Source organism: Fulmarus glacialis, unplaced genomic scaffold, assembly GCF_000690835.1.
Source record: "Fulmarus glacialis isolate BGI_N327 unplaced genomic scaffold, ASM69083v1 scaffold40868, whole genome shotgun sequence".
NCBI classification, from domain to species: Eukaryota; Metazoa; Chordata; class Aves; order Procellariiformes; family Procellariidae; genus Fulmarus; species Fulmarus glacialis.
The window spans coordinates 1-27,214 of record NW_009229634.1 but is presented as its reverse complement, the minus strand read 5'-3'; the positions used below and the strand labels follow the sequence as shown (position 1 = coordinate 27,214).

Here is a 27,214-nt window from a genome sequence, read left to right as displayed (position 1 = left end):
CGGAGGCCCTGGCTGCGGTGGGGGAGTACAGCCTGCACCAGGTAGGGTGCCCGCCGGGAGCCACTGCTGCGGGGACCGAGAGGGTGAGACAGGAAGAACTCGCAGGGTGGGGTGGGTTTTTTAGGTCTTGCACACAAAGCAGGGTAATGTTACTTTAACCAAAGGTGGATTTCAAACCCTGTGAAATTAAAACCGTTGAACACTTCTGGCTAGCTTTTTATTCTAGCCTTAGGTCTGCAGCCTTGTTACATCACCTTAATAAGCTGTTGGTTACCATCAAAGCCTCGCTAAACCACCTCGCTTGTGTTGCATACTCATTGCCGCTTAACCCAGCTTTCATCTTTTCATCAAGTTGTTGTTCCACACAGACAGACTAAGGACATACATTTGAACAGTTACTGTCACTCAGGGCAGCATATTGGCAAATATGTCCATCGTGCCAAAGCCCGAAAGAACTGAAATGCTTTAGAACTAATTCAACTGATGCTGGGGAGTACTCGCTGATAATTTTCTGCCAGTTATTCTGTGTTAGATGGTGTAAGACAGCTTTAAGCGTATTCAATTCTTTTTCTTCAGAACACCATCTCAGCGTTGCACTGGTCACCTCTTGTGAAAGATTTGATTGTTTCTGGTGATGAAAAAGGTATAATTGTTTGTTATTGGCATAACAGAAGTGACAGCCAGCAGTTCTTCCCAGAGCCTCGGACAATTTTTTGTCTCACTTGTTCTCCTCACCATGAAAACCTGGTGGCAATTGGGTAAATATTCATTACGTTTTGTTTTCCATTCTTCTTCTGCAGTAAGCTTATTGTGAATTTTTGCTACAAAATTGTAAGGGTTGTTTTTTTTTCTGGTTTTTTCATCTGGTATACAACAACTCAGAAATGATGTTTAGATTTGGTAGACCTGCAAGACATAGAAATTCGTAACAATGTAAGAGTCCAGGTTTGGTTTGAATCTTTGAAGTTTCTTAAAACTGTTATTTTTTAATTAAACTTGACTGGTGTTTGTTGCATTATAGGTTACTTCATCTGAAGAGAATTTCTTAGTTTGACTAGGCCTTTGTCAACCCCTGCAATTCCAGTTCTTTAGATACCCAAGACTGTGCTGAACAGAGTAGGAACATGAAAGCCCTTTAGACTTAATAATGCAGTTCTCTTGAAGAAGAGCAAACACAAGAGGGAAGGAAGTGGTTTGTGGTAAAGGGAAAAGTTTTCCTTGTATAAAAGCCACTGTAGTTTTTTAAATCTCTGAAAGCTGTACTACTAATGAATTAGGTATTCTTGAAGCCAAATGTACTGGTTGCACTTCTTGAAAAGGCAGCTGCAGTTACGCCAGTGCTATACTGGAGCTCCCATTGACTATTAGTCTGCTAGTCCCATTGCTACTTGTGATCTGGGTTCTCTGTCTGTAATACGGAGACAGTGATCCTGGTAAAGAGCTCAGAAATCGAGTCAGATATCCATGAGGATCCAAGAATCTCTTCATTAATTTAAGTCTCTATTTTTAGCTACAAGGATGGCTGCAGGAAAAGAGAAGTTCTTCATCGCCTAAGAGGCCATGACGATGAAATACATTGTCTGGCCTGGTGCCCTGTGCCTGGTGAAGAAAGGTTACCTGCTTGGCAAGATGAGCTCCAAGGTATGTAGAAATGATTAATAGTTTATGAAGTGATTTTCAGTTCACGTAAATGTCCTTCTAGAAAATTGAATTCCTTATTCATAGAACGTCAGTCAGTAGCTAATCAAAGGCAACCGATAAGTTCAATTAAAGTATGTTCTGATACAGAGCAGTATATTTTCCATTAATTTTTAGAAAGCTTTGAATTTTGAAGTATAATAACATGACTTCAATGGTATTCAGTAGTTCCTTCAGAGGAAGGCAAAGTTCCAAATGGGGAGCTGACACAGGATGCAGCCATGAAGAAAGGTTGTTACCTGGCTTCAGGAAGCAAAGATCAGACCATACGAATATGGAGCTGTACTAGAGGCAGAAGTAAGTAATATTAATAATGTGAGATAAACAGTAACAACATGGTGGAAGAGTTCTTCTCTAACTACAGCCTTCATTTGCTGTCTTGATAGTTTAAAGCATGGGGAGCGTACTTAAAGCTTCAGATTGACAGGACTTCTTTTTCTCTCAGAGAATTTTGATGTACTACGTCTAGGTGATCCCTCTTGGTTCCATAGGTGTAATGACTTTGAAGTTGCCACCCACGAAGAGAAGAGGTGGAGCCGTTGATCCCACTGTTAAAGAGCGCATCTGGCTGACTGTTCACTGGCCTTCTGGTCGTTCCACAGAAATTGTATCCAGCTGTTTTGGGTAAGTAGGGCACACAGCAGCCTGGGTACCGTCAGTAACTGCAGATTCATTTATTGATACTTAAGGAAGAACTGGGTAGGAAATGTTGACACCCCCTTCCTCCGTGGTATAACTGGAGAGAAGACAGGCCGAGAGTTAAAGTGGGAGTTCAGACTTCTAGAAGACTACTATTTGTCCCATAATTTGTCTGATAGTCTAACTGAATATTGACTGCTAATGGTACTAATTGTGTTTTTGCCCATCTACTGGGAGAAAATGATACGTCAGTTTTCAGTGTGGTTAACTATGGATATCATTTGTAGGGTGGTGTTTGCATGTATCTGTGCATCCACATGTAGTGGATGTGTGTCTAGCTGTACTTGCGGTATGTATACATGTAATATAGTCTATATATAGCCTGTATTATTCTTTTGAAGTGAACAATGAAGTACACACTTTAAATTTTGCAGGGGAGAACTGCTACTCTGGGATTTGACCCAATCTGGAAAACGCAAGTGGACTCTTCTAGGATCTTCAGAAGGACAAAATCACTCCCGTATTGTGTTCAATCTGAGTTCTGTGAAGCATCAAGACAAAGAGCTCCTTTTTTCCATTTCAATGGACAGAGATGTAAGAACCATTTGTAAAATTAACATAAAAATAGCAGTACCTATACAGTTTAACTGAGCAAGGCTACCCCTTTTACAAATTTTCTCTTAAAATGGCTTTATTGCAGCATTTCATAACATCATTGCTTAAAATTTGTTCTGAGCACAGGTTGTGTATATTTTTGTTAGTTTATAAGCTCAAGCTCTTACCATGGTGGAGTGAATGGCTATGACATTCTGGACTTGAATGGTAAGCATTTAATAAAGGGATCTTACCATGTCTTTTTCTTGTATGTTTCATTTTAAAAAGGCCTGGGTTTCCTTCTTAAAATCATTTTCTTGTACAAACTAAAGCATTTTTTTTTTTTTTTTTAACTTTTTGCCTTTTACAGGCAGCAGAGCGCCTCCTATTTTAAAGTCAGAGGAGGACCATAGTATTAAAATATAGTTATTTTGTCCATTCCATTACAGTCTTCCAACTATTGCAGCCCTGTCTGTGACATATAATCCTCTGGGCGCAGATCACATACTATGTCAAGCCTTGAATTTGACCCTTTGATTCTTCATCTCACTCATGCTTTGTTTTTCCTTGTCAGTCACTCTGCATTTAACCATTCCTTGTTCCTTAAATATTCTTCAGGTGAAGTGCTGGGACCTATCAACTCTCGATTGTAGCTGGACTATGCCCTCGCTTGGGGGATTTGTTTATAGTCTTGCCTTCTCCCCCGTGGACACAGGCTGTCTTGCCATCGGTGTTGGAGACAGCATGATCCGGGTGTGGAATACTTTGTCCATGAACAATATTTATGATGTTAAAACCTTCTGGCAAAGCATAAAGTCCAAGGTTACAGCAGTAAGTGTGCTTTTGATTCCCTTTTTTTTTTCCTTTCCTTTTCTCCTCTTTTCATTCCATTTTTTTCTTTCAAGAATATTTTTCTTTCTCTTTCACTCTGAAGAAGGTTTTTCCCAACTGAAAATATATAAAGCCAAGTTGTTCCTTTTGTACTTGATTCTTTTGGTATACAATACATTTTAGAATCTGGCAACAAATTTTTAGACCTTTCTACAACCCTAGATGCTTGCATTACATCTAGTGAAAATCAGCTCTAGTCCAGCTGGCTGTTACATTACTTTTTCACCTTTATCCTCCTTTGTGATCCTTCCTTGCTTCATCCATGATTGCCCTTGCTCTGCTAGGAAGTTTGACATGCACAAAAACCAACATGGATGTCTTCAGTGTGGGTTTAACCAGCGGTTGGCCAGAGGCTACTGCCTGGTAAAATTGCTGGCAGCAGTGAAACATGCTAGTTATTCTTGTTCACACCAAAAGTTTTCTCACCATCCTACCATATTCTCCATTTCTGTTTTGTAATGTAGATGTCAAATAGTATTTTAATGATTTTAGTCCTTTTTATCTTATCCCACAATAGCTGGTAGGGGGAGAGCCTTTGATAGTCATGGTGGAGTGATCAAATCAAGTGGCTGTAGTTGGAAGGGTGGGTAAAAGGGATGGTGCTTGCTCATCAGTTTCAGTGTTTTCCTTTTGTTTATTATTTAGAAGTAAAGTGTCTGTAGCTTGTGTCATTATATGTCTCTTTCTATTTTGCTTGCAGTTATCCTGGCATCCAACCAAGGAAGGCTGCTTGGCCTTTGGAACAGATGATGGAAAAGTTGGCATATTTGACACCTTCTCCAGCAGGTAAGAAAGTAGCTTTCAAATTCATTAGTGTCAGATCCTGCTGGTATGTTACCATGCATAGGTGGTGTGGTCTTTCCTGACGTATATCTTTACTATTAGACAAGAGTAGGATTAAACTAAAATTAGGCAAACAGTTGGATTTTCAGTGCCTTTTCAACTCTCCATTATGGCTGGTAGCTTCTAAGGTAGTCTTACTCAAATTGCATGACCAAAGATCATCTGTGGGAGAACATCAGTCAAAGAAAACTTTAGCCAGAAAGACATTTTCAGAGAATGAAGAACAACATGCAGGTGCAGGTCATCAGGACATTTTTGTTATGTTTTTAGTAGCGTCCTACAGGAGAAGTTAAAGAAGGCTTGGCTGAGCCATTGCTTTAGTATGTTATAGCACATGGTGTCTGTTTTCACCACTGGAAATGTGTTCCTTTGAATTTTTTTTTTTTTTTAATTTTTTTTTCCCCTTTGCTGAAATGTGACTGCTCCTGCTTCCTTATCTTCCTGCCCAGTGCTAAGAATAAGCCACCTCAGATCTCCAGTACTTACCACAAGAAGACTGTATACACATTAGTCTGGGGGCCTCCAACTCCTCCTCTGTCTTCTGGTGAGTCTTCCAGTGCCTTGTGACAAAGTAGGTCATCCATGCAGAGCACACAGATGCCATGAAGTTGGTATGCCCTCTCTTCTTAGGAAAAGGAGCCCCATTTGCTTGATAGCAGTCCTTTCTAGCAGCTAAGAATGCATTTTGCTTGAGGAATTATTAATAGTTTTGCAAAGGAGCAAAACAATCTTTTCCAGTTTTTTAATTCTAGTAGCTTCAGGAAATAAGTGGGAGCGGAATACCGCACCTCTGCGCTTACTTCTGGGTATTACAGACCAGTAACTGTCTGCTCAGGCTTCCTGCAATAACTGCGTCAGATCAAATATGTTCCTTAAATATGTTCCTTAGCTCCAGAAGTATGTTTCTACCATTTGAACTAAACAGAACAGCTCCATTAGCTCTTCTTACACAATTGGAGTTTTTTTAAGGACCAAATTTTAAAGGGAATTTTAATGCTTGCAGTGATTGTGCTATGGAGAGATCCGTTGGTAGAAATGAGAGTCCTTTCAGAGGATTGTATTGTGAGAATTTCTTGCTGCCATATCACAGGCAATCGAAGCATGTGTATAGCCTTTTAAAGTAATGTTTTGATTTATAGTGGGAGTGATTACTTGTGCTAAGACTGATGAACAACATAGCATATTTAGCTTTTTTTCACTGTTGGATAGGAGGAGAAGGTGAACAGCCCTCTGTAACGTTATATAGTTGTGCTGGAGAAGGTATTGTTTTTCAACACAACCCCTGGAAGCTTAATGGAGAGGCAAATGACATCAACAAAGTCATCCGAGACACTAATTCAATCAAAGTGAGTATGATTTTGGGGGGGGTTATGGATTCGTGGTAACCATGTCATAGTTTCTGTGGCCTTGTAGTTGTAGGTTTCTGATTTTGCCTTCATGATGAATCTGTAACAAACAAGAAGTTTGAAACCCACAGTCTCCACAGATGAACTTGAGAGACACTTATTGACTCAAACTATGTAACCGTTTATGCGTTTGCCTCTGAAAAAGGGTCTTTTTTTTCCCCCCAGTGTCAACATGGCACATCTGTTCCTGGCATCAGTTACTTGATTTTCTACTGTGTGATTTACTTAACCAGAAAAGTTAAATTGAAGTATAGAGTCTGGTTTTTAAAGCTGTGTGTGGCTGTTTAAAATAATTAGTTCATACAGAGCTTTCCAGTTTCAAAGCACTTGAAGTAATATCCTGAATAATGTCATAGCTTAGATCATGGTAGGCACGCATGAGTTAACTGCCTCAACTTGTCTAGTTCTCTTGTTTCAAATGTTAACTTTTTCTTTTTTAAATAAATGTTGCAGTAAAGGAGTCATGATTTTGCAGGAGTCTGTTTCCATTTACACTGCAGCTAATGCAGAGTGGTTGGTGATAACTGACCACGACATCTTCTCAAGTATGACCAGTCATTTCTTAGTTGAAAGTATAAAATAAGTGAAGTGGGTTAGATCTTCAGTTGCTTTAAGTCAGTGTAAGTCAACTGAAGTCAATCAAACTATATTGATTTATATCAGCTGGGTTTTGGCTTCTTCCTTGAGTAGAAGACTCACTGGGGGTTGAGAGACTAATGTCACAGGCAATGAAATGATCATTTTTAGGCATCTAAATTTTAAATAGCTTTAATTTGAATGAGAAAGAATAGAAATAATTACAAGTGAACTTTGATTTCTTTTGAAAGATGATAGAATTTGCTTGCAATGTCTGGGGCTTTCCAAGGAGCATAAGGAGATCAAGCATTAAGGTCCTATTGGAATCCAGACAATCTTGCTTTGAGACATTTCACTGAACTGATAAAAATAGTCACTGGTTCTTGCATCAGTTCATTCAGTCCTTCTTAATTGCTCAAGCTTATGTCACTGCTACAAAATGCAACGCACCCTTTTGTGACTTTCGTTTTGTAGACTAGTTGCAACTCTGTGCAGTTGCCAGTCTTGCTCTGTTGAATGTATGCAAGAGAGATTGAAGAGTTTTTGGCAATAGTTGTGTCTTCTTTCTACAGCACAAACTGCCTGCACGTACAGAGATCAGCTGGAAACCAGATGGCAAACTCTTGGCTCTTGGCAATGAAGATGGGTATGTTTCACTTGTTGCTTAAGGCTGTATATGTGCTGATCCTGTCTAGAATCACTGTATTGAAGCAAAAGTACTTTTTGTTGCCCTGGTTTGTTCTGTTCTTTCACTGCCAATGTATTTGAATTGTGATAATAGAGCATTCCTTGCTGTTACTTGGTTTAGCCGCTCTTGGCATGGAGGATCCATATCATCATGTTAAATTATTTTTCAAGGATCCACTCATGGTTAAAATGCACTTTTGCTGATGTACTAAACTGAATCCAGAAAAGAAAAACTCTTGTAGTTACTCTGTCTCATGTTCTGTCATTCTTCTCATGCAGGATAATAAAAAAAAATCCCATTTTCACTGACTGGTGGATTTCTTACATTGTTGTTCTTACATTTCAGCTCAATTGAAATATTTCAGGCGCCAAACTTGAAGTTGCTCTGCACTATCCAGCAACATCATAAACTGATTAACGCTATTCGTTGGCATCATGAGCATGGGAGCCAGCCAGAGCTGAGTTACTTGATAGCTTCAGGCTCAATCAATGCCACTATTTATCGTAGGTAATGGTTTGCAGATTATATTCCAATTCTTGGCGTCTTATTTTGGTTTACTCCTGGTTTGTCTTGCTGGCCATACTTAATCCTTTTCTTTTTTCTTTCAGAGAGCACTTCAGAAAGTCCTTTGACAATAACAGAGCCTTTTCGAACTCTGGCTGGGCACACAGCTAAAATCACAAGTCTTTCTTGGAGCCCCCACCATGAGGGAAGATTGGTATCTGCTTGCTATGATGGCACTGCACAGGTATTGCTCCACAGCCACTCAGAAGCATATTTCCTTCAGTTTCAAATCATCCATTCTACAGTGTTTTAGAACCAAGCTGACTAAACAGCAAAGCTTCTTTTGTGAGATAAACTACTGAAGTACTGCAGATTTACCCTTGGTAACCATCTCCTGGTTCTCGATACCTGATATGCAGGTATCTGTATGTTTTTGCAACTTGCAAATTGATTTGTAAGTCTAGTCATTATCGTTTTCATATTAGCACTTAAAAAAGAAAGATGTTACGCGAATGTATTGATGCAAACAAAGGAAGCCCTGAATTTTCTCCATTTGCATGTTGGTATTTGAAATACCTGTGCGAACACTCTAAAAGAGAAGCTCCTAGAAGTGCAAATCCCTGAAGAGAAAATGCAGAGTATTAGGGGAAGATGAGACTTTCTGAGTAACTGGATGTCTTTCTTGTTTATAAGGTATGGGATGTTATGAAGGAAGAGCCACTCTGCAACTACCGAGGGCACCAGGGCCGGCTACTGAGCGTCCAGTGGTCACCAGTGGATTCAGATTCTGTTTATACAGGAGCAGATGATTTTTCTGTTCACAAATGGCACGTCTCAAAGCAGGAGCATACACGCCCTCCGCAGGGTAAGTATATTCACACAGAAGATCCTTTCCCGAAGATGATATTGGAGCTGGGAAATAGAGGGTTGCCACATTGAAATGGTATGGTAAGTTCTTATGCTGAACTCCAAATCTGCCTGCTACCTTTTTGGGAATAAAGTCTGTCTAGGTTTAAATTGAGTTGTATCCTTATTTGGAAACTAAATGTTTATCTTGAGAGACAGACAGCTAATACACTAAAAATCTCTACATATAGTATCAGGGTAACTTTTGCAACCTTTTACAGGCAGAAAGAGTATAGAATTAGAGAAAAAAAGAAGTATGCAACCAAAAGTCAAAACCAAGAAGAAGAAGAAGCCTATAGGAAAGAGTCCAGCCAAGCAGGATCTAAGTGACGCCATGAATGGAGATGAGAGCGCGAAGGAAATATTACTAGAGGAAAATGGAGTGTCGGACCATGAAGGAGAAAAAGAAGCTCAGGAGACAGAGTTGCCTGATAAAGTCGCCCTGACTGGTAATAACCAAATCATCTTAATTCAATGGTTCCCAGACTGTTTAGCCCTAGGAGCATCACCAAGTTTAGTATTTTTATGCAGATTTTCTCATAATATGGTTTTATTGAAATAGTGCACTTGAAGGAAATATGGTTCCGGAATGCCTTTCATAATTTTCTAAATTCGTTTGGGACTAATTGTCTTTAAATAAGAAGATTCCGGCCTAATGAACAAAGTTACTGTGTTTGGCTTGAAACAATGTCATTTTTGATCTATGTTGCCTTCTGGTGATAAATCTTGTAATACTGGTGGACCTTCGTTAGTGTCTGTTGACATCTTAATTAGCTTTGTGACAGTTCTGTAATGTTTTCCTAATACTTCCTTTCCCTGAAAAGCTGTTAAGTTCTATGGCAAAGCAAAGCTTGGTTTCTGTATATTTCAAAATTAATGTAATGGAATGTGAATATGTCAAGTATTCTGCTATGGGCTTTTCCATGTATTGTTTTTCCTTTTTTTAATCACTTTTTATCACTTAACTCCACAGTGTCCAAGGATACATCTTCATCTGCATATGATTATTCTTCATTCAGCTTGCCAAAGCATTTTGTGACCCAGAACGCCACTCCTGTGAAAAAGGATCCACCTAAAGAGAAACCAAGTTAGTATGTTTCAGGGACTCTTTTAACAGTCCTGCATCAAGGCAGAGTTCCTCATTCTAGGCTGCAGCTTCCCTTCCTAATGTGACACCAAATAAGTGCCGGAGAAAGATGACCATGCTTTTAAAATCTCTTAAACGTTTTAAGTTGCTGCTCCTTTTATTTGCCCTGCTTGTCAGGTCAGTTGAGTAGTTGTTTAATGTGGGCTTAGATACTGCCTTTTAGTTGCTAGTTTCATTCCAGGCAAGATGAGCAGAAAAATATGCAAAGTGATCAGTATTCAAAAGTCAGAGTTGTCATAATAGAGATGCATGTGTCACTTGAGCGTCTGGGTTTTGTTTTCATGTGTGAGGAAGAGGGGGTTTTGGAATATGTTGGAGAGTTCTGCTGTAGGAGACTCTTGTAACTGTACAGCAGCGACTAAAATGTGTCTGATTTTTCAGTTCCTGATGCCTCTCTGAAGAAGAGGAAGCCTCGTTCTATTCTACCCTTCAGCACATTCATGGATCACAGATCAAAAGATGAATTGCATCAGGACTGCTTGAGGCTGGCTACATGTCTGAAAACCAAAGGTATCAGTCTAAAACTAAAATACTTAGAGGGTAGGTGCTCTAGAATATTCAGAAGCACGTGTCCAAGGACTTGACTTTGACCACTAGGCATTATTTTTTTTAAAAACCTTACCTTTATCAAAGTATGTGACTAGTTGTGGTCTCTTACCTAACTTCTCTTGCAGTGTTTCAGCACTCTGCAGCCACTCCAGGCAGGTTTTGAGTAGGATACTATGTTGTGGAGAATATGCAGAGAATTGTCTGCATACGTGCAAAGTGTTTTTCACCTTCAGAAGTATAATATGAGCAGGAGAAAATAAGCCATGAGGGAGATGTTTGTATACTCATAGCATTGTTCCTTAGAGCATGGAAAGGAACATGCTGTTTGATTTAGAATAAATGCTCTGCACAAACACGGTCCTTCTAATCAAACTTAGATAAAAGTTCTAAGTGTTGATCTGCTATACAGGAAAGAAAGTAGAAGGCATAAGTATTTGCCAACAGTTGAGTGTAATGGAATGGTACAGTCACTTGGCAGGTCCCAGTTCCCAGTGTGGTACCAAATCTTAAATATTCTTTTTATCTGGTTTAGATAATAATGAAGATGAGTCCGCTGACCTCAAGGATCGCATCCACTTGGGGCTGTTCACAGACAGGGCTTCTCTACACAAGATGATTGATGTGGAAGGTAAGTGGAATAATGAAACCGCTTGGACAATATGTCCATTCTAACTGTTAGATTCAAGGAGAAAACAAATTGGAAAAATGCTTGAATTTTCTTTACTGTGGATTGAAGTGTAGGATTAAGAATGCAGGTCTGTGTGAAAAGAAGAAACGACATATTTTTCCCAAATAGTTTTTATATCTTTCAGATGCAAACGTGCAATACCCTAAGCTTGAATAATCTCACTTTTGCCAAGTGATTTTACTATGGCAAATAATGCTGTTGCAGTCATGCTGATAGGAAGTGTTTGCTTCCAACAGGAAAACATCACTTGGAGAATGGGCATCCAGAGCTCTTTCAGCAGCTCATGTTGTGGAAAGGAGATATGAAGGGTGTCCTCCAGGCAGCTGCCGAGAGGGGAGAGCTAACAGACCAGCTGGTAGCGATCTCGCCCATGGGTATGTTTGTTCTTGTAACGCATAAGCAGATGGAATTAGCTGCCAAGGGTAGCCTCATTCTGATTATTCTGGATTGGAAACTTATGATTGTTCCAGACTGGAAGGAAGTTGCTTCTTTAACTGCCTGATAACAAAAATCAAACACAAAACATATTGTATTTATGACAAAGATCTGGATGTTTCCACAAGCACCCTTAGGCTGGGATAGCAGGAAATAGGGTGGTTTCCTTTTGGGACTTCTTGAAGGAGCAGGCCCATCCTTCCAAGTACAAAGTTGGTTCTTTGTAATATATAGCAGTCCTTCCAGCTTGCTGTTGGTTTAAATATGCTTTTGAGTTATTTTACTGGTAGTGAAGTCCTACAGTCATGTTCAAGCCCTAGCTTTGCCCTGTTTCATTGCCTCATTGACGTGTATTAGGATGGTTAAGAAACAAGAAACTAATCTGGGGCAGAGAAGAGGTACATGTTGAAGAAACCAGTGATGATGTCATCCCACAAGAATTGTTCAGTCTTCAGTTTTAAAACTTTGCTTCCAATTGTATTGCCTTCTCTTTTGCAGTTGGATATCAGGCCTGGGTTTGGACAGTAGAAGCCTTCGCGAAGCAGCTGTGTTTTCAGGAGCAATATGTGAAGGCTGCCTCCCATCTCCTGTCCATCCATAAAGTGTATGAGGCTGTTGAGCTCCTGAAAGTGAACCATTTTTACAGGTTGCTGTATATTTATGTTTAGGATTTGCTCTTGTTTTCTAGTAGGGTAGATGTGACATTTTGGTTCACTTGCTGTACACAGTCAATTAACTTTTCTATCTGGTTTCTCTTATGTGCATTAGGGAAGCAATTGTAATTGCTAAGGCCAGGTTGCGTCCAGAAGATCCAATTCTGAGGGATCTCTACACCAGTTGGGCAGCTCTGTTAGAGAAAGATGGTCATTATTCCATGGCTGCCAAATGGTGAGTGTTACTGGGAAGAAGACAGAATTGGTTCCATGCCTGAAACAAAGAAGGTTCTTGGTTTTGTAGCAGCTGAAATCTGTTAACTGGTCTGGTCGTTATTTGTCTAAGGTGCTTTCTGAGCCTGATCTCTAGACTCCCTCTAAAAGCTCCAGAGGGCAGTTCAGAGCAGAAGGTCCAAATGCCATATTGCAGTAGAGCCATCTCTTTCCATAGACATTTCTGGAAGTCTTTGAAAACTAGTGTAGCAAGACTAAGATTAGGATGTATACAAAAAGACTATGTGATGTTTCCAGCCTTTCCACTGGAAATGTGCAGTGCAGCAGTTCATCTTGAGTTTCTTGAGGCCTTAGCTAAGATCCTAATCACTGGGTTATCCTCCTCCAACTAGAGTGTTTCAAATTTGTGACTACCAAAATTATGAATAATGCTTGAAGTATTTTGGCTGGAATAGTGTACTTTGCTGATTTTGGTTCTGGTATTTTTGAGGGTGTTCACGCTTGTGAAAGGATTCAGACTAAATCCAGAGAAATGCAGTAGGGATAAACTACTGCATGTACCCTTTGTCTCTTGAATCTATTTCTATTTCTATTTCTCATCTAAGCCATGTGTGGTATGCACACCACCAGAGGTTTCAGTCCAGATTATTAGGCTGTGTGACTTTCCCTTTGTAGCTTTGTATCAGATCAGGCGCCATATGTCTATAGTAAACTTTGGTAAGGCAAAGTGATAAGAGCTACGAGAACCTGTGGAAAATACACGTTTCTCTTCATTTGTATGTTTGTGCTATCGTGTTGCAATACAATTTAAAAATGATATTTTAGTACTAATCAAGTCGATTTGCTTTTATCTCTTTTCAGTTATTTGGGGGCTTCCTCACCCTATGATGCCGTTAAGGTGTTGGCAAAAAAAGGGGATGTGACATCCCTTAAAACTGCTGCTGAGCTTGCGCTGATATCTGGAGAGGAGGAGTTGTCAGCAACTTTGTCTTTCAGATGTGCTCAAGACCTGCTGTTATCCAGGAACTGGGTGGGAGCTCAGGAAGTCCTTCAGCAACATAAAACTTTATTTGTGAGTCCGGTTGTTTCCTTTCTGCTTTCTTTAGCATTATCTCTCTCCAGATTAACTTGATTAACTTGGCACCACTTCCCATATGTTAATAATCCACAGGTAGTCCTTTGAGCTGGTTTTGCCTCAAAATATTTTTCTGGAAGTTTATTGCAGTGATCCTATGAAAAAGTGTGTGCCTTTGCAGAGGCAAAGGGCCCATGGTGGGGAGACACATAGGCTCTATGCTTGTTAGTTATATGAGAGGTAGTTGAGAAAAGTGGGATTTTTTTTAAGTATGTAGTACTGATCGTAAGAATAAAGAAGTGAAGGAAAGTATTTGCTGTTTACATTGAAGGAACAAATGAGCTAACTGTAAGTCCATCTGCTGGAGGTTTAATCCAGAAATTCATTTTCTGCTGACTGAGAAGCAGAAGGCTAGCTTGGCTTGTTCTGAGGGTTCCTTCTGACCTTAGAGTCTCTGAGTCTATCAGCATTGTTCTTGAGTAGTTACAGTTGTGAAACTGCAGCCTATCACAAGCTGCTTCTCGCTATGATGATCTTAAATTTCTCTACCTGCTGTGGTCAGTAAGGGATTGTTTTTCTTCTAGCAGCAGCTCAGTGCTCTTTTTTTTTTATTTTTTTCTTCTTGTTAAAGGGACAAAGACTTGTTTTCTGCCTTAACGAACTGCTTTGCAAGTGCCTTAGTGAAAGAAATCCCTGTGACCGAAAGAGCCCTGTGCCTCCCTGTTACCACAGCTGGGAGCTGAACAGAGAGGCCTCATTTTTTGACATGCTGATAGAAGTGTGGCAGAATGTATTGGGCATGGACACCACTGAACAAGCCATGTGTGCACGGGAGCAGCTGCGCAGTATTGAGCATCCTCCTTCTACCAGCAACACACACCCAAAGCAGGTAAATGGATTTAGATCTGTATACACACTAAGCCCGTACTATGGCATACGCAGTAAAACGCAGACACTTTGTGGTGTTGTGCCAGCCATTCCCAGGGGACTGATGTCTGCACCCTGCTGCAGGATGAGGTTATAGTCTGGGAGAAGTAGATGATAGGCAGCTGGGACAGCTTGCATAGCCACCAGTTTATTTCTGCATTTGTTTCTGCACAGGGTAAGAACTGACATACGGTGTCAGTGATGAGCACCGAGATCACCGAGATGTGCTGGCTGGGTGGGAGTGATTGACATAGCTGAGCAGTGATTCAGGGTTTTGTCTCAAACTGTTAAGGGAGGCAGGGCTGCTTGTTGTTAAAATATCCTGGAGTTCAGAAGGTCTGTTCATAGACTGGTGCTCCTGCAGCTCTTCTTTGTAACCACGGTGAGACACTGACCTTTGGTGTGCTCCCACTTCTCATCTGTTTAGTAGGACACATGCAAGCACAGCTGCTGATATTACAGTTGTAACTAATGTAAAAGTGCTCTATGTCCTGCATGAAGGAGACTATGTAAATTGCATTATCATTAAAATTGCTTTTGGTTAAATCAGGTGCTTCTGGGCTCTTCCACAATGGTCATAAGCTGTGAGTAATTCATACTTTGCAATAAAACTATTAATCATGCTCTCTGGTCCTTCCTGTAGGTGCTTTTCCATATCTCCCATGACCTGACCCTTGCAGCCCTGAGCTATCAGACTGCTACCTGGGATGAGGCAGTGAAAAGTATTCTTGGAGCTGTGATGCGCAGTTATGATGCTGGTAATTTCACTCTGATGCAAGAGATTTGCAGTATCATCCTTCCTGAAGGTAAGTCTCTTCTTGAGTATCTCCTGGCACTGACAGGTAGGGGGATCTTCCTTGTAAGCACAGCTGTGTGTCCATTAATATTAGTAAGCATAATAACGTTTGGAAGGAGCAAGACATACCCATATATATGGAAACCTATGGAATTTGGCTACTGCAAGGGCCGTTGGGCGATCAAAATTCCTGACTCTGGAAGGAAGCTCAGCAGTGTCAGCTGGTGTGGGTGATGTAGGAAACTCAGCAAATTCTGTTCTGTGAGGGAGATGGAGACACTGGAAAGCTGTGTTCGTCTCATAGTTACAAATCACTCCAACTGGCCCTTCCCTTCATTCTCTGCAGAGTATGCAGTGCATTTATTTTGCAGCTCTTGATCGTGTGAATATCTTGATGTGCAGCTTGGGACCAAGGAAGTTTGCTGTAGATGACAAAAACACGCAGTGTCATGCTAGCTAGAACAGTGTATTGTGTTTAAAAAGATGCTAAAGTTGTCTGCCTTTGCTTTTCTGCTTCCTGCACCACTCTGCCAGCATCTGAGTAAATCTCTGGTTTGGGCCTCCAGGATAGCCGTTCATTTTACCAGATCTGGTCTTTTTCTTTGGAAAACTCTACAAGCTACTTGTCATCCTTTTTTCATTATTAGGCTGTGATAACCTGAGACACAAACTGGACAGCACAAATTCTCAGAGCATGGACGCTTGCAGAAGTTTAGAGGGCTTTGTGGCTTACAGACTGCTGTATGACCTGTGGTGGAACCCACCCAAAGACTCCCTTGTCTTGCAAAAGGCTGTTTTGGATCCTGTGCTGTGTCCCAGTGAGCAGACAGCTCTTGAAAAGAGTTGCGTCTCAGGTCAGTCCTCCTCTGAAGAAACTCCTGATCAAAGTGCAGTTGAGATGGATGAAAACCTCTGCAATACCACTGAAGTTCATAGGTGTGAGACAGAAAGTGACTCAAGAACTAGCTCAGTCGATTTGGTAGATAGACAGTCAAAACTGAATGGCTGCAAAGTGCTTCTTTCAGAAGAGATTGCTGCTTTACAGAACACCCAGAGAGATATAGCTGAGGTCCAGCAGATTTTAGCAGATATGATCCGCCAGCATCAGCAACAGAGGAACAATCTCCAGGAAAACACAAATGGAAGCACCCAGGAAAGCCACCTGCAGCAGAGTTCAGAGACTGAATCAGACAAACCATGCTCTGGCAGCAGCCAGATGAATTGGTAAGCTTCAGAACATGAGTGATGGATCGAAAAGCACTGCTTTTGTTGTGTGTTTGTGCAGCAAATTTCTTGTTTAGCTCAGACTGCCTCTAAACTCAAGCTTGTCACCCAGGGACATAGAGCTCAGAAGTCCTGCATTTCCCTGGGGCTGAACTACCACGTGCATAAACTTACTACAGCTGAATAACTTCCTGATACACAGGGTGTGTTGGTACGGTGAATAAACAGGGCAGCTTGAAAAGGAGAGGATAATGAAAAGGATAAGCATGATGTAAGAGGTCTTTCTCTTTGTTGAACAATTATTTGGGACTTTGGCAAGAATGAGCTAAAGCGTGTAACACTTGTCCAACTCTCTCCTGTGCTCCCTATACAGGAGGGAGGCTATGTAGTCATTTAAGCAAAACAGTTATTCATGACACCTGCTCTTTTCTTGACAGTAAAGATGAAGTAAAGGAACCAGTTACACTCCCTGAGCTAACGAAGCAGCTTCTAAAAGCAAAGCAGAAACTAGCAGAATTTCCAGACAATTTAAAGGTAAGTTTTCAGAAGAGGCATTGTGGTTCTGAAAAAAGACAGTCTTTTTGTAAGGGCAGCCTCATCATAGAATCCCTTTCATACAGAAAGTAAAGAACAGTGACTTTCTTTGTGATCCTATGGCAATTTTGAGAGAGAATTGACACGTGGCATCAGGGTGGTATTTTTCTTTAAAGCGTAACTTTCTCCGTGCAGTTGGAAAGTGTAGGTAAAGCTCCTGCATGGGAGAACTCAATGGGATATTCTGTATGAATCTCTCCCATGCATTTTAAAAGCAATCCCTTGCTACTTAGAATTGTGTATGCAAAACCAGTTTTGATAAACGGTGAAATCAGAAATTTAAGGTATAAAATGGCCTTTATAGATTAGGAACTGTAGAAACTACACATCACATGTTTGAAAACAATGTTTCCTAGGCTGTCTCATCCCTCTGTTCTCTAGTCTATAATATAACTAAAGGTAATCATGCTGATTGTGCAAGAGGGGGCAAACCTGGCTAAATGTGAGCTAATGCACTGGAAGAAGAGGAAAAAATGCATCTGACTCATGACTATCTGTTCCAAAGATACTATAAAGCAGTCTTTAAAGAGCTGGCTGCCTGAGTATGTTGTAGTTGCACAATTACAATTGAAAGAGTAGACATCACCTCGCTCTTTTTTTTTGCAGGTCTTCCCGTTCCCCGACGTGCTGGAGTGCTGCCTTGTACTCCTTCACATTGGACCCCAGTGCCCTCCTGCACTACATGAAGAGGCATTGGATCTCCTTAGGAAACACGGTAGCGCTAGTATTTACAAAAAGGCTGGCAGAAGGTTCTTGACATGATGTTTTGAGACCAGACTGTCTCCCTTGAGCTGCCTGCAGCTACTTAACACCAAGGCTGTTCTTTCTTCAAGTGAAGGCTTGTTTTGATGGCCGCGGTTATTTTGGATAAAACTACAAAAAATCAGGTTTATATACAGACTCACTTGGGGTCATCAACTAGTACTACTTAAGGAGATTGTGTCAGAAAATTGAAAAGCAGTAGGTTGTGGGCTTGAACTGTATACAGGATTTTTGTAGAGTCTTTTTTTATTTGTTGGAAGTTATGCTAATGAAAGCTCTTGCTATTGACATGAAAGAGAAACAGTTTTGAGCAGCTGTATCAGTCTTTCAGCAGAGGAGGAGTAGTAGCTGCCCTCAATGGTTTCTGTAAGCAAACTGACCCTTAAGCCAGTATTGTTCTTAAAAGCATTGTGAGTTTATTTTCCCTCTTTTAAATAAAGTCTTCTACCACCATGAATTGGCATTTAATTTGATGGATAGAAATTAGTATCAATCAAGGGCAAATGCATTAAAAATAAGCCTGTTTGGGTTTTTTTTGTTAAACATACTACATAAATCAAACTCGGCAAATAAAAAAAGTGTGCTATAACTTAGCTTTGCGTGGTGAAGCCACCTGTACACCGTAAAAGAGAGGGCAAGATCTTTTATATTTGTTTCCAGCATGACTAGCAAGAGATAAGGGATTTCTGCAGGTCAAGAAAAGTCCCTGCTTTTGGCAACATCCATGGCTGAACAAACTGTTTTTTGCTACAGTGATGGTAAATTTGAGGTACTATCAAGTTCTCTAGAAAAGCTGCTATTCTAGAAGGGCCAAAAACAATCCTAGATTATGGAGTCTTGAACATGCAACATTTTGACCAGTCTTAACAGTTTACCTAAAGGCTTTGCCTGCCTTGTTAAGAAAACTAACTCCTAAGAAAAGAACAAGGCTGCATAAGTATTAGTGAACATAGCATCTGTCATAGTAATTTCTAGAAGCAAGTTTCTAAATGCAGCAGCAAAGTTCATGGTAGGATGGGGGGGGTCATGAATTTAGAAAGTTTTTAAGTACAATACAGATTATTGTTTAAGAAAAAAAGTAGGATGGATAGATTTTTTTACATCAAGAGCTGTTCCAGATTCTTCCAACCAAAATGCAGACAATACTGATAGATCGCCTGTTCCAAAAAGTAAATCCTCAGAGCAACTGGAAGAGCAGTACATGAAAGGTTATACTAAAAGAAGATCCTTCTGTAGATGTGTTAATCATCTGGTAAACTGTTACCACTAACTTGAACTTGCTAAATTCTGTACAAAGTACTTGAAAAGCAGGAGGGGGAGCTAGTGCTTAACCAAACAGCCCTCCTACTTTAAGAACGAACCACTAGAGTTTAGATGGAGCAGGAAAGCTTCAGAGAAGACTGATGAGCAAAATGGATTTATCACTTTAAGTGGCTATGCTGCACTGAAAGAATACTCCACAATACTGCTAGCTGTGCTGCGAGATGAGCAGAAAGAGAATAAAAGTCCCCCAAAGAGATCTTAAGCTCAACTTCCATCAGCTACTATACAACAAGCTCAAAAGCAGATTTTACTAAGAACTACCCCAGCAGCACATCATAAATGGTGAAAGAAGAAAGAAACTTGACCATCTTTGAGCATGTATCGCTCAAATTCAGATTCCAAAGCCTGAACTTTGGGAATTTTAGTGCTTGATGGAACATCCAAAACAAGGCCTGGTTTAAAAAAATTTATTTTACAAAAATTAAAAACAAGTAGTATTTACAAGCATTTTAAATACCAGCTCTAAACCTCAACTCCTAATAATGGATTGTTTAAGCTTGTTTAAAATGCAAGACAAATCTTAAAATTTTAAGTTTGCCATGTCCAAAAGGGGTTTTGTTTTAAGAAATGTCATTACAGAGCTGTCAAAAAAAAAAGATACTCTAGAACAGCTCTTTTTTTAAAAAGTCAGAATCCCAAATTGTTCTTCCATGCTCTAACTACTTTTCAGATGTTTATAATAAAGAGAAATGGAGCTGTTTGTTTGTTGTTAAGCATATAGTAAAATTAGGGGCGGGAGAAGCAGGTTGGAGAAGGGGAACAAATATCCATCTGCTGAACTACTTGTGTTGCAAGGAGAAGAACAAAATTTGTAGATTAAGTTGAAGAAAACTGAAGTCAGAGTATTGGTCCAATCCCCTGTCAAAGGTGAACTTTTAGGCCTCTTAATCTATTTCCAGAATAGTTTATTAATACCCATAAGAACTAAGCTGAGGCTCAGTATGTGTAAAACCTGTACCATACAGAATTAGAAACTATTGAGAGCTGATCAAATCAGTTCCAGTAATATCCATTCCCACTGTTGTTAAAGCAAATCTCTGAATATTTTTAGCTGCAAGGATCATTTTTAATACCATCCGTTCCCAAACCTCTGCAGTGATCAAAGGGAGCAATTTCCACAGACTACACGAAGATAAAATAAGAAAAACATGAGGTGAAGCAGTCACCCTCACAACATGCAGAAGTTTTAAAATAAGCTTTATAAAGCACAGCTTGGAAATTTGTGTGCATGTCTGTGTCCATTTTCACTGGATTTCCAGACCCTTAGCTCTACTAAATATTCTACCATTAAGTCTTCCTTGCAGATTCTGTACAGTATAAAGAGGAAAAAAACAGAGGTATACACAGTAGATTCTGTCTTTTGCCCTTGGTATTAAAAAGATGGCAAACCACAAATGCTGGCATTAGGAATTCAGTCAATTCTCTTCTTCTTCTGGGTTTCAAATGAAGATGCAGCTCTTCAGCAAAACTGCAGGCCTTCTGCAGGCTGTGTACTGTAGATGCCTTTTGTTTGAGACACTATTAGGGAAAATGGTTGAGGACAGCAGCTGCCAATATGGTAACCATGTTCTGCTGAGGGGTACCGCTTGTCACGGCTGCATGTTGTTGATAATAGCCAAAATGCTCATTTTCTCTTGGGCCGAGTCCACATCTTCGTTTTGTTTCTGAGCCACTCCTGTGCCAAGGCCATACAGCCGCCCACAATACTTTGCATCATCAATTGTATCCTCAAAAAACAACTGCAGATTAAAAAAAAAGGAAGAAACAGGTATGGTTTAATTGTGCCTCTAAATCAGAAAGTACCTAATGTTAATTAAACAGCTCGTTTGAAGTCAGCCGTCTCTAAGATGCAGCATGGGATTTCAAATAAGCACATGAAAGAGGAGTAAACAGAAGAAGTCTGTGCCAATATCAATAATTCCTATTATTGACAGTTTGAAGTGTGATGGCCGCAAGGCTCAAAAAAAACCCCAAAACAAAACAAAAAATACATTGTGCATGTTGACATTTATGGATAGGAACTAGAGAAAGAAGAACCAAAACGAAGACTACTGCAGTACCTCTTTCATTCTGAAGAATGCCATTCCCGTGAGAAGAGAGTCCGATCCTGCCTGGTGTTGCCGTCCAATTCGCTGCAAATCCAGCTGATCTGCCACTTCTTGAAGGCCACCCTGCAATGAGAACAGAACTGATTTTATTTTGGAAGATCTCTTACCAAAATTGCGACGCTTCTCCAAAACACAAGGACAAACGCTACAATGAATTGATGCGGATCCCAGCCGTACACACACACCAGCTGCGAGTGAAACGCGGTGGTAAATATTGTTCAAGAATGCATAAATACTCTTCTCAAATTTAGGTACCTTGCTTTCCTGCTGTGGATACTTGAGATGACTGTGGGCACATTCATAGGTTACAAATGCTGGACTTTTCCCTCTCTTTCCTCAAACAAGGCTGTGATTCAGTAGATAAATTACTTTCAACCCTCTGAGTGTCTACCAGTTAATCAAGTCATGTAATAGCTCATGTAAGAAGGAACACTCCACCTTGCATAGGGAAGATAAGCATGCTGAATTATAATTAGCCTCTGAAATTACTGATACACAAACCGGAAAGCTATGGGAATGTCCCCTATATAATATACATATATTGCTAAGTCTAAAACTGGGGAGGCTGTATCTATTAGATACAAACTTAGTCATAGGTGCTTATGTGTGACTACTAGCTTCTACACACGTTCCAGTTTTAAGACTTGCTATATGCAGCAGTTCCGTCATTTGGCTTACTGTACATTTACAGTGTTCATGCCCATCCATCAGTTGCTTGCTGGGAAGATACAAGTACCTTGAGGTTTTTGCAGCTCTTCATTAAGTACTTTACATCATAGATAGATGGGAAGAAAAGGTTCAAGATATGGAAAAATTCATGTTCCTCTTCTGGTAACCTGGAATCTGTCAACAGCTTCACCATGTAGCCAAAGTCATAACCGCTGAAAACAAAAACATAAACCAGATAAGCAGGCAACACCTATACTCGGTCGGTACCAATATCTCACTTTTCACAAGAGTTTTACATGCTGTAGCTTTCAAACCTTAACATTTTCAGACATTCATAAAACTCCTCTGGACCAGAGCCAGAATTCATGCGATCATCTATGTCAATGTAGGACTTCTGAATGCTCCCTGGGTGCCTCCACTAACCTCCTGCAGAACAGCTAAGCCATTGGGAAGAACATACTTCCCAACACTGCAAGCTTCTGTAGCTATGGGCAATACAGAAAAGCAGGAAACCCTGTAAGTATCTGTTGCCACCACCACCTCTTCCTCCCTCAAGTCCTTTCACTTGCAATGACATCAAGGACCAGAGGCTTTGTAATCAGGTTGCTTGAAATGCTACAAGACAGACATCTTAACTACAGAGATGTCTTCCTCTACGTAAACACAAGATGGAAGTTGAGAAGAACACCAACATAAGGAAAAAGAAACAAAAACCTTACTTCACAATGCACACAAGTTAGTAAGTGTAGAAATCACATTTCAACTTGTTAATAACTTCTTCCTTAGAGGAAGACTATAACAGCAAAAGGATTTGCAAGAAAGGCACAAAATCCAGACCACAGTAAGTGCTAGTACAAAATGAAGTGCCAAGTGTTCTTACTTCTTAAACATGGCCTTTGTATCTTTAAGCTTCTTTTAAGAACTAAAGAGCTGCTAATTCTTCTCCTTAAAATCTGTGTCAGTCTCCATGGACAAAAGCAGCAGTATTTCAATCAAAAAGAGATTTCTTACTTCAGTGTCAGTGACCATCTCAGACCTACCTGTGGAAGGACAGCCATTTCACACTGTCACTAAGGACAACCCCAGATGTCATAAGCAACTCGGCAAAATGCAGGGTATCGATCCCCTCTTCTTCGTGCTTCTGGAACTGCAGCCCCGAGCTGGCAAGGAGGTCTATGGAATCCTGAGAGTACATGTCCTCGCTGAAGGAGAAAAGCAGCTTTGCACTCAAGGTACTAACAAGTCAGGCTCATTTTAGGAAAATTCCCCCCATGCTGTATTTCAAAAACTGGAGTGGTCAGTAGGCTATCTCCGGGTCCACATTTGTGTCTCTACAAAATTCACATTGAATCAATTTTAGTACCACTACTGCAGCCTCCTACATCTGTAATGAGCTGTTCTGCAATCGTAATTAGTTAATAATTCTGTTGGTAGTGCAAATTCCAAAGAATCCACCTCCACAGAACTGTATGACATTTTGAAAAACGTCACTTCTTCAAGGCAAATGGAAGCACCACAGATGACAGCACAGAGAAAAGGGGAGTTCTCCCAAATAGGAAGACGTGCAACTCTAAAGCACTGAGCATCATTCCTGTCTACATTTTTCTTTTTCACTTCACAGCACATACCACCGTATCATCATCATCTCCAGTTCCATTTCTGGGAGTAAACAAAATTGCGTAATACTTGACTAAGGAAGGAGGACAGGGATGAGTGATGATATGCTTGGTGGAGAGCCGAGCAGGAACCTGACAGAATTCTATACTAGTTTGTTTCATTTGAGGGTGGGGGCGGAGGGAAGGACATGACAACACCGAGCAAAATTCATGCCAAATACGGTAATTAAGTCAAATGAAGTGATCACACTGTGAAGACCACTTCACTCTGATTTCAATACTTTTAAGAGGCTCACGAAGTTGTGGAAGTAAATAGTGCAACCTTTGGGTTCAAGAGTTGTATGGTCTGCACATACTAGCTATGAATTTTTGTAATGTTTTCCAATGACAGTTCCATAAAAATACTGACTGATTTTCTGTAGATGTGTGGTTTTGCCAGATAAACCCTCTCTTTATTTCCAGGCAGCTCTAGTGGTAATTATGCTGAGTTTGTCTTTACAATTATGGGGGAAGGGATAATGAAACTTGTTTCAACTGTAACCCAGGATATTGCCGTATGGAGGAGACAAGAGCAACTGCCACACTCCATTTAACAAGATCTATTCTCCTGAACACGTGTGACGATTTCACCATTTTTTTTAGATCCCAGTTTATATTTTAGCATGGATCTGTAAAGAGCTATTTTCCTTTTTGCTGAAAACAGCACATCCATTTATTTTTAGCAGAAAGAGATGGATTTTTTTAAACACATATAAAAATGTATAAAGTTTAAGACTATAACATTGTGGCAGGAAAAAAGTTTAAGGCACATACAATTATTGGGGATAGGCTATTTATCACAGGAAAGAGTATTAAGGATAGGATTTTAGTATGGGTTGACTTCCAGAAACATGGCAAACTCCTGTCATGCCAAAATAGGTTCCTACATAATCTGTGTTAGAATCTTAATTTTTATTGCTCAGAACCAGCCACTGATGATGAACACACGGATCCCTGCATTTGCCAAAGGAAAGCATCACTTCAGCAGAAGAGAATAGGTGATTATTCCCTAGCTCAAGAGACTCACGTAAGGTTGAATTTAAAGTTAAACTGCCAGGTGTTGATGCCGGAAGGATATTCTCCTTTCTCATTTGTGAAAGTCAGACCCAGCTGGATAATTTTCAGAAGGTCAACGTTACACCGAAGGAGCTGATATTGATAGTCTATGGAACTGCGGAATTCACCAATTGGCCTTACAACAACTCCAGGAAACTCTGTGTCCTAGGAGAGAAGGGAAAACTTTATTTCACCATTTACTCTATTAGGAGTCATTATTATTACTCTACTAGGACTCTATTCAGTTCCACACTTGCAGGTCTCAGCACTGTGAATTCTTCTGTAAAAATTACTTATTTTTTCTCCTTTTCCATATTCATACAGATTTTAAACTGCTACAAGTCAGAGACTAAAAAAACCCTACACAATTTGTTAACTGTTGCATTCATTCATTTATTACAGGTATCCTTTCTTGCAGTTTTGTTTTATTCCAAAACAAAAATGTTATAAAGTCATCCAATATACACTGTCGTATAATCTAAACATCTCTCTCTCATTTTCCCTAAATCTACTAAAATGGACTTTTTTCTTTTATTTATTCAGTGTTCTTTCATGTTCTAAATACAAGTTAAATTTAGCACTCTGACCATCTTCATTCGATAGTCCAGATAGTGATAACCTTCACTGTTTTGGAGGAACAGCCAATGCCTACATCAATGAAAACTCCTGCCAACCAAAACAGACCTTAACAGCAGAGCAACCACCTATTAGATGCAAAACATTTTACTTGGCCAGTGATTGTGTGCTATCTTTGCTGAAACCCAAACTTCTAGACTATTTTTACGCTCAGATCAGGTCACGTAACTTCTACTGACTAGAACGTATGCAAAAACTTTCATGAAGAATCCAGTGCTGTGTATCTGACAAAATTTCTCCCTTGCCCAAGATCTTTTTGTGTCCACTCTTGCAGCACAGCCACTAAAATAGGTCATAAGCACACTTCCAATGAGATCAAACAGAAGCAAGAAAGCTTATTTCCCATTGACATATGATAACAAAAAAATCGTATTTACTTACACAGCTGCCTTCCACACCGAAATACTACACACTCTGCAGGGGCATCTGTTTTTATACCATGCTTTTATTAAGGACTTTTCATATCTTGAAGTTTAGCGTTCCTAAGTAAAGTTAGCATAACTTACAGTATCATAACTAAAACCAGTTATTTATGTAACTAGCTGGCTCCTGCCAAGCAGATATAGACTTTTAAGAGCAGGAAGAGATTCCTCCCACCTGGGGGAGATTCTGGTCTTCTTAAACAAAGCTTTCTGAACACACTGTCATACCTACAGCCAGAATATTTTTCTCCCCTAAGAATCACCATCTGACTTCGTTAAAAAGGAGGCAGCCCAGCTGACTAGTTGTCACTTGCAGGCCTTTCATCCTATAGGACCATGGCATCTTCCACAACCAAACGGAGAAAGACATTCAAAGGACAAATACACCGGTGGAAAACTAAAGATTTAAACTCAATTGCACACCTGACCTGTTTCATTTTTCTGTTGCGCAAACTAATACATTATATATAGCTAAATATTAAATGAACACAGGTTTTTAAGGTGGTCTCTCTCTTCCCCATCTTTCATTCAAGTCATACTCGACACTACTTGTATTAAATTCTGGAAAGCTTCTACTGAACTGCTTTCTAATTTTTCACCACTTAACTGCTAGCTCAGTTTGACTGGGCATAGGGGGAAATAATTTCTCATTCAAGAATCAGCTTATTCCCCTACCCAAAAAAATCCCTTGACTAAGGCAATTAGGTCAACTATAAAATATTTACCATTGCAATGTAGCTGTAACTCAGAACAATCTCTCGAATTTTCCTCATCTCTTCTTCCAGATTGTTCGCCCATACTTCACAGATAACCTGGCTGTTCTCGGCAAGGGCTGCTGGCATCTTGCAGGGACCAGAGTAAAGACAGCTGATGTTGAATTCAGATGACAGTGTAGAATTGCAAGCTGTGCGACCTTATCAGCGTGCTGCATTAAACAGATAAATAAATAATGCTTTATATGAAAAAAGATCTAGATATAAGAACAAATGCTCTCTTGGAGTCAGTCGCACTTCCATTTCCAGCGTCAAATAGCCCATTTAAAGTTCACACCAAGTTTTTTCTTGCTTTTATCAGCTCCTGTAAACATGCTGAATGAGAAGAAAATCTAGAGCATCTGTTCAGGTTACAAGAGTGGATGCACAATCAACAGTCCAGTTATTTACGAAAAGAGTCATTCTCCCCGTCTTTCTTCTTCTCCTGGCATAAGCTCTGAAACTTTGGGCACAAGATGTACAAGCAGGAAATCCTCACGTTTAATATTCAGCTACTGCGATAGCTTTTGAAAACGGGAGCCTCTCTGATGTCATTCAGGAAACACTGAAGTAAGGTATTTCAGCTTACACTAACGGCAGCTTCAGCAGCGCTACGCCTAGGATAAATCACGGCTTGTTTACCATTCCCTCCACACGGCGGGCAAAACGACCCCACGTCTCTGCAAGCGGGGCTGCAGCGCTCCAACCAACGGCCGGGCCCTGGCGCCCAGTTACCCGCGGCTGCCTGCGGCGGTCGGCGGGAC

At 40.2% G+C, this 27,214-nt stretch overlaps 2 protein-coding genes across 3 annotated transcripts; one reads left to right on the top strand and one right to left on the bottom strand.

Moving 5' to 3' along the window:
* Positions 1 to 5: 5 nt before the first annotated feature.
* On the top strand, positions 6 to 17,829 carry GEMIN5 (gem (nuclear organelle) associated protein 5; the record flags this gene model as incomplete). Its single annotated transcript, XM_009583921.1, has 27 exons — positions 6 to 41; positions 577 to 758; positions 1,511 to 1,641; positions 1,867 to 1,995; positions 2,190 to 2,322; positions 2,772 to 2,931; positions 3,550 to 3,762; positions 4,523 to 4,608; positions 5,115 to 5,209; positions 5,875 to 6,011; positions 7,220 to 7,293; positions 7,681 to 7,838; positions 7,944 to 8,083; positions 8,533 to 8,708; positions 8,971 to 9,194; positions 9,719 to 9,832; positions 10,274 to 10,402; positions 10,974 to 11,069; positions 11,366 to 11,503; positions 12,063 to 12,210; positions 12,333 to 12,452; positions 13,313 to 13,523; positions 14,158 to 14,415; positions 15,097 to 15,259; positions 15,897 to 16,473; positions 16,911 to 17,007; positions 17,674 to 17,829. Coding segments are annotated over 27 exons (4,281 nt in total), but the record flags the coding sequence as incomplete, so codon positions are not given.
* Positions 17,830 to 19,712: 1,883 nt separating this feature from the next.
* CNOT8 (CCR4-NOT transcription complex, subunit 8) lies at positions 19,713 to 26,681 on the bottom strand. 2 transcript variants are annotated; one of them, XM_009583919.1, is made up of 6 exons: positions 26,424 to 26,681; positions 24,612 to 24,805; positions 22,970 to 23,131; positions 21,997 to 22,141; positions 21,213 to 21,323; positions 19,713 to 20,891 (listed from the first exon to the last, which is right to left on the bottom strand). In XM_009583919.1, the coding sequence occupies exons 1-6, from the start codon at positions 26,538 to 26,540 to the stop codon at positions 20,742 to 20,744; spliced, it is 879 nt and encodes a 292-aa protein (XP_009582214.1). In that variant the 5' UTR covers positions 26,541 to 26,681; the 3' UTR covers positions 19,713 to 20,741. The 2 variants fall into 2 exon arrangements, with proteins under 2 accessions (XP_009582214.1, XP_009582215.1); XM_009583920.1 differs by lacking the exon at positions 22,970 to 23,131 and having other exon boundaries at positions 20,211 to 20,891; positions 26,424 to 26,540.
* Between the last annotated feature and the right edge of the window lie 533 nt (positions 26,682 to 27,214).

What these genes read in the sequence shown, in the direction of transcription:
- CNOT8 (XM_009583919.1), bottom strand. Translation starts at nt 26,540, where the DNA reads ATGCCAGCAGCCCTTGCCGAGAACAGCCAGGTTATCTGTGAAGTATGG. An exon ending in GTTACAGCTACATTGCAATG is followed by an intron (nt 24,806 to 26,423) that starts GTAAATATTTTA and finishes CTTCTCTCCTAG; the next exon opens with GACACAGAGTTTCCTGGAGT. An exon ending in AAATGGCTGTCCTTCCACAG is followed by an intron (nt 22,142 to 22,969) that starts GTAGGTCTGAGA and finishes TTTTGTTTTCAG; the next exon opens with CGGTTATGACTTTGGCTACA.